Source organism: Dipodomys spectabilis, unplaced genomic scaffold, assembly GCF_019054845.1.
Source record: "Dipodomys spectabilis isolate Male_0828 unplaced genomic scaffold, ASM1905484v1 ptg000289l, whole genome shotgun sequence".
NCBI classification, from domain to species: Eukaryota; Metazoa; Chordata; class Mammalia; order Rodentia; family Heteromyidae; genus Dipodomys; species Dipodomys spectabilis.
In genome coordinates this window covers 1,732,727-1,743,807 of record NW_024870966.1, presented here as the reverse complement: position 1 = coordinate 1,743,807, position 11,081 = coordinate 1,732,727, and the positions used below count along the sequence as shown (strand labels likewise).

At 39.8% G+C, this 11,081-nt stretch overlaps 1 protein-coding gene across 4 annotated transcripts in view; it reads right to left on the bottom strand.

The window, feature by feature from the left end:
* Inpp5f (inositol polyphosphate-5-phosphatase F) overlaps positions 1 to 11,081 on the bottom strand; it is a 98,241-nt gene that overhangs the window by 38,644 nt on the left and 48,516 nt on the right. For all 4 annotated transcript variants that reach the window (XM_042701429.1, XM_042701425.1, XM_042701424.1 and 1 more), the window contains exons 3-6: positions 9,381 to 9,517; positions 2,543 to 2,671; positions 2,162 to 2,329; positions 1,989 to 2,045 (exon numbers count right to left, since the gene is read on the bottom strand). In XM_042701429.1, the coding sequence (XP_042557363.1) occupies positions 1,989 to 2,045; positions 2,162 to 2,329; positions 2,543 to 2,671; positions 9,381 to 9,517 (491 nt within the window). The remainder of the gene's footprint in view (positions 1 to 1,988; positions 2,046 to 2,161; positions 2,330 to 2,542; positions 2,672 to 9,380; positions 9,518 to 11,081) is intronic.

Genomic DNA, 11,081 nt, shown 5'->3' with positions numbered 1-11,081 from the left:
TCTCAGCTTCTTTTGATTTATGGAGCCTGAAGAAAAGAATCTTAGGAAGGTTATTTAATAATGTAGTTGTGAAGAGTCTACTTGCATCATTCTTTTTTTTTTTTTTGTCAGTCATGGGGCTTAAACTCTGGGCCTAGTCGCTGTCCCTGAGCTCTTCAGCTGAAGGCTAGCACTCTACCAATTGAGCCATAGTGCCACTTCTGGTTTTCTGGTGGTTAATTGGAGATGAGTCTCTCAGACTTTCCTGCCCGGGCTGACTTTGAACCATGATTCTCAGATCTCAGCCTCCTGAATAGCTAGGATTACAGGCATGAGCCACCGCCGCCCAGCTTTTTTTTTTTTTTTTTTTAAATTTTGGTAATAATGGGGCTTAAACTCAGGACTTCGCACTTGCTAGGCAGGAACTCTATCACTTCAACAATGTCCCCCAGCCTGCACTCATTATTTTTTATCACCATTCTTGTTATTTGTATTTTGTTCTTGACAGAAACAAAGAAACACAACTTAGCAAATGTCACTTTTATTCCAAGTTGTCTGTTTTAAATAGTAAAGTTAAAGTGTTCTGATAAAAACTATAAAACACACTGGAACTCCACAGAGCCACTATAAAGGACAAATATTAACCAGAGTCCTCTGTCACTGGGTTTTAAGGATCATAGTTTGAGTACCATCATAAATAGCAACGGGAATACTCTCATGCCTCATTTTCAATAGAGACATAATAGCTGGATGGCTGAAGACAACACTAGAAAAAGTTAAGATCTGGGGATCACAGTTCAAAGCCAGCCAGTGCAGGAAAGTCAGTGATACTCTTATCTCCAATTAACCACCAGAAAACCAAAAGTGGTGCTGTGGCTCAAAGTGGTAGAGCACTAAAGAGTTCAGGGATAGAGCCCAGGCTCAAACAACAACAAAAGAATTAAGTTAAAATCATTTACACAAGGGGCTGGGAAGGTGGCTCAGTGGTAGAGTGCTTGCCTTGCATGCATGAGGCCCTGGGTTCGATTCCTCAGCACCACATAAGCAAACAGAAAAAAGCCGGAAGTGGCGCTGTGGCTCAAGTGGTAGAGCGCTAGCCTTGAGGCCCAGAGTTCAGGCCCCATGAGCGGACCAAAAAGAATTTAAAAAAAAAAAAAAAGATCATTTATACAAGTTACCAATATGGGCAGATAGGAGAGTAAAAGGAGAAAATTTTGAAAAGTTAATTGAAAGGTTCTCTGTGAGCCTATTCATCCATTTGCCTGTTTTATTTAGTGTCTAAAACTAAGTGGTACATGGGGCTGGGAAGGTGGCTCAGCGGTAGTGCTTGCCTTGCATGCATGAGGCCCTGGTTCAATTCCTCAGCATCACATAAACAGAAAAAGCCAGAAGTGGTGCTGTGGCTCAAGTGGTAGTGTACTAGCTTTGAGCTGAAGAGCTGAGGGACAAAGCCCAGGTCCAGAATTCAAGCTCCATGACCAACCATAAAATAAATAAATAAATAAATATTTGTTGACTTAACAAGTAAATAGTCTTTGTACAGTTATAATTCTCCAATACATGTGACAGAGTAAAGAAACAGACTAGCGATCTCATCATATTCTGGGTCTTCCCTAAGTTAACCACTGGCAGTGCTGAACGGGCCTTAAGAGATTTGCTTACCTCAACTCCCAGATGAGAAGCCAGAGTGGTTTCATTACAGGAAAACTGAGCTCCAACACTCGCAATGGATACAAACAAAATACCTCTTTTCAGAAACTCTAAGGACCTGAGTTCCATAGCCTTATATTACTGCCTCCTATGGGAACCAGCTATACAGGCCAGTAGGGAAGCAGTGAAATTATGAACTGCCTTAAAATAGAGTAGTAGTTTCTCCTAGTTAAATGATTCCCTTCCACACAGGGGAAAACATTAAAGTAAGATTTCACAATTTATCTTAACACAATTAAAAAGCATTTGCCTAAAATTTACTGCCAACAGGAAGGATATTTAAAAAAACCATTACTCACACCAATCTCTATAAGATCTTGTATCATATATTTATTCCAAAAAAATCGATCATCAACCTAGTAAAGGAAAGAAAAAAAAGTTCAGAAACACATTATTGTTCAGTTTTCCAATAAAATACAAAATAGCCCCTCAGCTGTTCCAGACAGGACACTGCTTGAGCTATGGGTGGTACCTTCTGCCACAGGGAACGGCTGTCCTTCTCCCCAGAGCTCTGCCTCTGCACCGAATTGGTCAGATCATAGGTCAAGCTGTAGTAAAAGGATTCTGAGTCCATGAACATCTTCAGCAACTCTTCAAGTAATCTTCTCTCCAACTTCTCCTTCTCTTTACTTTCTTTAACCTAAAGAAAATAAATTTCCCATTACTGCAGGAACTAAATGTAATATATTTGGATGATCCAAAACTTTCGAGTAAGAATAATCCCAAAGATCTGAGAAAAAAAGAGCTTCAATATAACAAATGGATTGAAAATAAATTTACTACCAACCAAAGTACCTTCTGACTTAAGACTCATCAAGAATGAATGCAAAACATGTATCAATTCAACTCTTACTTTCTTTTTATTAGGTGCAGACACATTGGATTTAATATTTGTAAAGGTCTTCAGTAGAAACTTTGAGTCATCAGGAGATGGTATAATCTTCTCTGGTTTGTTAATTCCAAAATGATGCTTCTTACAGAGCTACATAATTCAGAGAGAAAAAGATAATTCATTATTAAGTTCTGCTTGCTAGATGTTCAAGGCTAAGAGTACAAGTGAATGCTTTACTCACATATTTGGATTAAAGTACTTCAAGAATTAGTGATAGTGGATAAAGAATACAGCTGTGCTTTCAATGATTAGAAGTCACATTAAACATGCAACACAGGCCAGAGGTATGGCTCAAGTGGTAGAGTCTGCCTGGTAATTGCAAGACCCAGAAATATAACCCTAGTACCACATTAAAAAAAAGAAAAACAGGCTGGGCGCTGGTAGCTCACGCCTGTACTCCTAGCTACTCAGGAGGCTGAGATCTGAGGATCGAAGTTCAAAGCCAGCCCGGGCAGGAAACTCTGAGACTCTTATCTCCAATAAACCACTAGAAAACCAGAAGTGGCACTGTGGCTCAAGCGGTAGAGCAGTCGCCTTGAGCTGAAGAGCACGGGGACAGTGCCCAAGCCCAGAGTTCTAGCGCCACGACAAGAAGAGAGAGATTGAAAGAGAGAGAGAGAAAGACAGAAAGAAAGACAGAAAGAAAGACAGAAAGAAAGAAAGAAAGAAAGAAAGAAAGAAAGAAAGAAAGACAGAAAGAAAGACAGAAAGAAAGAAAGAAAGAAAGAAAGAAAGAAAGAAAGAAAGAAAGAAAGAAAGAAAGAAAGAAAGAAAGAAAGAAAGAAAGAAAGAAAGAAAGAAAGACAGAAAGAAAGACAGAAAGAAAGACAGAAAGAAAGACAGAAAGAAAGACAGAAAGAAAGAAAGAAAGAAAGAAAGAAAGAAAGAAAGAAAGAAAGAAAGAAAGAAAGAAAGAAAGAAAGAAAGAAAGAAAGAAAGAAAGAAAGAAGAAAGAAAGAAAGACAGAAAGAAAGAAAGACAGACAGAAAACAGAAAGACAGAAAACAGAAAGACAGAAAACAGAAAAACAGAAAACAGAAAAACAGAAAGACAACACAAAAAATTTCAAGGAAGGATATACTAAGGATTTAAACGCAGAAAGTTCAAGTTAGAACTATGATTTTAAGTTACTTCTTGTGTGTTTTTTGTTTTTTGTTGGTTGTGGGGCCTGAACTCTGGGCCTGTGCACTGTCCCTGAGCTCTTCAGCTCAAGGCAAGTGCTGTACCACTTTAGCCACAGTGCCACTTCCAGCTTTTTCTGCTTATGTGGTGTTGAGGAATCGAACCCAGGGCCTCATGCATGCAAGGCAAGCACTCTACCACTGAGCCACCTTCCCAGCCCTGATTTTAAGTTACTTCTAAGTGAGGAATTAAATGTTCTAGTTAATATTATTTGTTTTGAAACTGGCATCTAAAAATAAATACATTGCAAAATAAACATTTTTGATGTCTCAGGACTGTTACTTTACATACATCTGTGCTAAATATTTATTCATTCTAAATAACCGGACATTCTGGTTGAGAGGATCTGCTGCATCTGTTCTACTAGGAACCTTAAAAGTGTGACACTTCAAGTGATAACTTTCCTTCTATTCTTATATGCACTAATGAAATCAGAAGAATAATATACATTTGTGCCCAGAAATTAGTTAAATGAAAGCAGGGTCCCACTAATGAAGGTAATGAAGGAGAGAGGAATCATAGCTATGTAGAGAAGAGAGAATAAGAGAGAAAGTTCCAATCTAGTTAGAGACAGGGTTTTATATGCAATTTCAATATATGAAGCAAATGTTTTGAAAAGTGCCTAAGAATTCTATTAATAACATGCAACCTGATTCCACTTTATCAACATAGTCATTTTATTTCTAATACTAAGTGGGAACTCCCATTAAGAGATGCTTTACTGGTTTGAGAATGGTAGGATTACGTGCCTGTAATCCTAGCACTTTGAGAGGCTAAGGCAGGAGGACTGAGAGTTCAAAGACACGGCCCAAAAGCTGGCCTGAGCAAAAACTAAGACTCTAACTGAAAAATAACTAAAGCAAATAGGGCTAATAAGGGTGTAGCTCAAGTAATAAGTGATAAGGCATTTACCTAGAAAGCATGAAGGCCTGAGTTTAAGCCCCAATGTAGAAAAAAAAAATTTTTAAGGCAAAACTCATCTTTCTATCTTAACCAGAAATCTTTCTATCTCTTAAAACAGAAATGGAAATTTACTATCAATAGAAACCTTTTCAGTGAATTATTTTAATCTTCTATATAGTTACTTTTTTTTTTCTTTTTCAATCATGGGGTCTGAACTCTGGGCCTGGGCGCTGTCCCTCAGCTCTCCAGCTCAAAGCTAGCACTCTACCACTTAAGCCACAGCAACACTTGTGGGTTTTTCTACTTATGTGGTGCTGAGGAATCGAACCCAGGGCCTCATGCATGCAAGGCAAGCACTCTACCACTAAGCCACCTTTCCAGCCCTACATAGTTACTTTTAAGGGAAAAAAGTATAGCCTAGTCTCTCAGTCCTGCTCCAAGGAAAAAAAAATACAAAAATCAGGAATAGACAAAATTATTTCTTGGAATCCCTTGCAGTCCTAAGACTCTGGGATTAGACATAGCACTGGGAATTTGGACCCACAGCACAGACAGCTTCCCTTCCCAAAGGCACAGGCAATTCTGCATATTACATGATCATCACACCTTGATGCACACATAGGCAGATATTCCTACAGTTTTCCTATTGCTATCTCAAGTTACTCTTCACAACACAGATTAAAGGTGGCTGCTTGTTACTTAAGAAAAGGCAAATACAGGGCTGGGAAGGTGGCTCAGTGGTAGAGTGCTTGCCTTGCATGCCTGAGGCCCTGGGTTCAATTCCTCAGCACCACATAAGCAAAAAGAAAAAGGCCAGAAGTGGTGCTGTGGCTCAAGTGGTAGAGCACTAGCCTTGAGCTGAAGAGCTGAGAGACAGTGCCCAGGCCCAGAGTTCAGGCCCCACAATCGGACCCCCCCCAAAAAAGCCAGAAGTGGAGCTGTGGCTCAAGTGCTAGAGCACTAGCCTTGAGCTGAAGAGCTGAGGGACAGCGCCCAGGCCCAGGGTTCAGGCCCCATGACCGGACCAAAAAAAAAAAGGAAAAGGCAAATATATTCTCTCACTTTCTAAGTTGTTATCTATACCCACCTAGAGATAAAACTTTAAACAGATATGTGGTGGGAAACTAATACGGAAAACTAATATGTAGCTATCTCTTAAGGCAATGAGATACAGCAAACAAGATCTACAGAAAGAGGACAGAAGCCTATAAAACTTTAAAAAGTATTTTTTAAAGAAACATCTATGCTTCCATTTATCTGAATCCTACAGACTGATACTCTTATATAGATGAATTTTTAAATAGCACACTATCTTGAAAAACAGTCCCAGCAGTTCCTCTAAAAGTTAAACCCAGAATTACCAAATGTCCCAATAGTTCTATCCCAAGGTAAAGATTCAAGAGAAATAAACCTCCATCAAAAATGTGTATGCAAAATTTGGCACTATTCATAATAGCTAAAAAATGGAAAAAACTCAAATCTCCAACAAGTGATGATGAGTTTTAAAAATATGTGATGCAATCACATAAAGAAATGTTTTTTTAGTAATAAAAAGGAATAAAGCACCAGTATATGTTACAATAAGCATGAACCTTGCAACCACTATGCTAACTAAAAGAAGTCAATCACAAAAGCTACCTAAGGTCTAATTCCACTCATATGAGCTGTCCAGAGTAGACGACATACACAGAACTAGATCAAGATCTCCCACATTTTAGGGGAAATGAGTAATGATTGGCAATTACTTGGCAGGACTCTTTCTGGAAGTGAAAAATCACTGAATTGTATACTTCAAATGAGTGAGCTATATGAATTTTGGCATGTGAAGTATTTTTTGTTTGTTTGTTTTGCGGGGGGACTGGGGCTTTTTTTGTTTGTTTTTGTTGGTCATGGGCTTGAACTCTGCGCCTGGTCCCTGTCCCTAAGCTCTTCAGCTCAAGGCTAGGGCTCTACCACTTGAGCCACAGTTTCACTTCTAGCTTTTTTTTTTTTTTGGGTCCAGTTGTGGGGCCTGAACTCTGGGCCTGAATGCTATCTCTCAGCTCTTCAGCTCAAGGCTAGTGCTCTACCACTTGAGCCACAGCACCACTTCCGGCTTTTTTCTTTTTGCTTATGTGGTGCTGAGGAATCGAACCCAGGGCCTCATGCATGCAAGGCAAGCACTCTACCACTGAGCCACCTTCCCAGCCCCACTTCTAGCTTTTTTTGTAGTTTAACAGAGTTAAGAGTCTCATGTACTTTCTGCCAGGTCTGGCTTTGATCTGTGATCCACAGATCTCAGCCTCCTGAGGAGCTAGGATTACAGGCACGAGCTACCGGCACCCAACTTATTTTTTTAATGGCAAGCAAACAAGCCATATACCTCAGGCAAAATGTCAACTGAGGTAGAAAAATAAAAGCTAATACTAGAAACTTGAAATAAAATTGCTTCTGCTCCAATTACAGAAGGCAAACCAGACATTAGCATAGTGTGACCTGAAGATACTTCAGAAAAGAATAAAGGCAGAAGACTAGGCATCCCAGTTAGAAAGACCCACCATACAATAAAGGCACAGAACTAACTTCAAGAAGTCTTTTGCTGTGCATAAGACATGTATGTTCAAAAATAATGTCAAGGAAATACATAAAACTAATCATTAATAATAATCTGAAACATTTGAAAATAACAATCCTTAAGAGCAAATGCTAACAACCCAATGGAGCACCTTGTCTGTCATAGGCAAACCACTCAACCTACACCCTTGCCCATAGTAGGCAAATGCCCCACAACCAAGATACCTCCCCAGCTTTCCCTAGAGAAAAGAGTGAGTGTGTGTGTGTGTGTGTGTGTGTGTGTGTGTGTGCGCGTGCGCACATGCATGCATGTGTGCATGTTCACACACACCAGTCCTAAGGCTTGAACTTGGAACTTGGGCACTATCCCTGAGCTTTTTTGGCTCAAGGCTAGTGCTCGACCACTTGAGCCACAGGGCCACTTTTGGATTTTTGTGCTTAATTGGAGAAAAGTTTCATGAATTTTCCTGCCTGGGCTGGCTTTGAACCACAATCCTCAGATCACAACCTCCTGAGTTCGTAGGAGTCATAGGCATCCAGCTCTCTCTAGAGTTTTAACCAGAATTATTTCTGAGTAGTAGAACGGTTTTCTTCTCCTTTATATCCAGGAAAACATAAATGATTAAGTTCGATTAAGTTCTAAAAGGTCTTTTAAATAGAGTAATATGGAAATTGAAATGAAGATACCAAAGATCTAAATTAACATGTCAGAAAATTAGCAAGAAGTCTATGAATTTCAACATTTTGCCCATTGTGCTGTTCATTGTTGTAAAGCTCCTCAACATAAAACAGTATTAAAAGGAGAGAAGAAAAGGCACAAGCACAAATTTCTGAAACTACCTCTATAGAAGGTATATCCAACTAGTCCCTAAGGCAGACAAAACACCTCCTGCATAGTTATTTTTACCTCTAGTTGGTAAAGGTCATATCATATATTCCACCATTATCCTTGGTGATCTGATGGGGCACCAGTGGCTCACGCTTGTAATCCTAATTACTCAGGAAGCTGAGAGCTGAGGATCACAGGTCAAAGCCAGCCAGGCCAGGAAAGTCCATGAGACTCTTAGCTCTATTAAACTACAAAAAAAGCTAGAAGTGAAGCTGTGGCTCAAATGGTAGAGCCCTAGCCTTGAGCAAAAAGCTCAGGGGCAGTGCCCAGAGTTCAAGCCCTAGAACCAGCAAAATAAAGAAGGAAATAGAGGTAAAAAAAAAAAAAAAAGAGGGTTCGGTGGCTCAGTGGTAGAGCGCTTGCCTTGCATGCCTGAGGCCCTGGGTTCAATTCCTCAGCACCACATAAGCAAAAAGAAAAAAGCCAGAAGTGGCGCTATGGCTCAAGTAGTAGAGCGCTAGCCTTGAGCTCAAGAGCTGAGGGACAGCAGCCAGGCCCAGAGTTCAGGTCCCATGACCGGACCCAAAAAAAAAAAAAAGATACAGTAGAAGTTAACTCTCCGCTTCCTGATTCTGCTTCCCCTTCAGATTGGGAGTTTTCAAATTCTATATTGTTTCTATGTGTGTCTGATATGCTAGATTACACAGGTTTTGAAACAAGGATTCTATGACTAAAATGAGGTTTCAAAACCCAGGACACATTACTTTAAAGATATTATCCAGGGGCTGGGAAGGTGGGTCAGTGGTAGAGTGCTTGCCTTGCATGCATGAGGCCTTGGGTTCAATTCCTGAGCACCACATAACCAGAAAAGCCGGAAGTGGCGCTGTGGCTCCAGTGGTAGGGCACTAGCCTTGAGCTGAAGAGCTGAGGGACAGCGCCCAGGCCCAGAGTTCAGGCCCCACAACTGACAAAAATAAAATAAAGTAAAATAAAGATATTATCCAAGCCTATAATCCTAGTTCACCAGGGGGCTGAGATCTGAATCAATTCAAAGCCAGTCTGGCCAGGAAAGTCCATGAAACTCTTAACTCCAATTAACCACCAGAAAACTGGAAATGGCACTGTGGCTCAAAGTGGTAACATGCTATCCTTGAGCAAAAAAGCTCAGAGATAGCACCCAGGCCCTGAATTCAAGGGCCTATGACAAAAAATATATATGTATATATTACCCAGCTCTGAAAAATGTGTGCTCCTAATCTAGTAAGCTAAATCTTCTCATTTGCTATAACATTTTACCAAGGTTCCATAAAATTTCTCTTGATCTTGCCTTACCTCTAGTTCAAGATCCTGAGGTTCCATTTCAGAAAGCGACAGCACAGCAATTTTGGTAACTTTACAGACTTCATGGTCTCCTGGGAGTTTGCCCACCAGAGCTTTCTGCCGAATTAGAATAAGCCACCATGGAAGATCTGAAAGAGAAAAGAAATATTCACATCTGCTATCTATAGACAGCAACTGTTCTGGATGAATGAGGCAATAACCAACAAGAGTCTAAAATGTGACTTCTTAAAGTAAAATGCACAATAAAGATACAAAAATAGTCCTCAAATGTGGAAAGTAGTTCAACCTCACAAATAAAGAAATATAAGTTAGAACAATATTGTTACAGCATTCTCATCTATCAGATTGGCAACAATAAAAATTTATAACAGAACTAGAGGTGTAGCTCAACTTGAGCTGCAAGCACAAGGTCCTGAGTTCAATTTCTAATAACACACAACACACAGATATGCACTTGTGCACACATATTATGACAACACATGTGCTGGTAAGTCTATAAGAAACATGTTCTCAGGGCTAGGAAGGTGGCTCAGTGGTAGAGCGCTTGCCTTGCATGCATCAGGCCCTGGGTTCGATTCCTCAGCACCACATAAGAAAAAAGCTGGAAATGGTGCTGTGGCTCAAGTGGTAGAGCACTAGCCTGAGCTGAAGGGCTGAGGGACAGCGCCCAGGCCCAGAGTTCTAGGCCCCACGACCAGATCCAAAAAAAAAAAAAAAAAAAAAGAAATGTACTCATTACCTTGCCCATGTAATTGTAACCCCTCTGTATGGTATTTTCACAATAAAAATTTTTTTTTTAAATTTTTAAAAAAGAAACATGTTCTCTCATATAATAGTCCTGGTAAAAATACCAACACATACAACTCTTCTGGAAGAAAACTCATCAGTACCTATAAATTCAACACATGCACTTACTTTTTAATCTAGCTGTTCTACTCTTGAGCATTTACCCTAAGCATAAGCCCCAACAACCAAAGCTTACATACTGAAGCCTATTCTTTGCATTAGTTTGTAATTGTTAAATATTGTATTGGAAACCACCTAAGTATGAACATAAGAAAGTGAAGAATAAACCATGGCATATACATACAATGTATACTACGCAGCTTTATAAAAAGAATTAGAGGAATGAGACGTTAGTGGTTCACACCTATAATCCTTGCTACTCAGAAGGCTGAGAGCTGAGGATCCCACTTCTAAGACAGCCCTGGCAAAAAAATCCTAAGACTCTAACCTCTGACCACACAAAAAACAAAGCCGGAAGTGGGGGTGTGACTCAAGTGTTAAAGCCTTAAGCAAAAAAGCTCAGAGACAGTGCCCAGGCCCTGATTTCAAGCCCCAGAACCTGCACGCACGCACACACATGAGCACACACACGCACACACACACACACACACACACACACAGAAAATTAGAAGTTTTCTATGACCTTATAAAGAATGATTCCTAATGATTACTAAATGAAGAACCTACACACACACACACACACACACACACACACACACACACACACACACACAGAGAAAATTAGAATTTTTCTATGACCTGATAAAGAATGATTCCTAATGATTACTAAGTGAAAAACCTGGTGTCATATATATGCACATATATGTGTGTATGTATTTATATAACATAATATATAATATTATATATATGAATGATACAGCTGTGCAGTCATGTGACACATGTGTC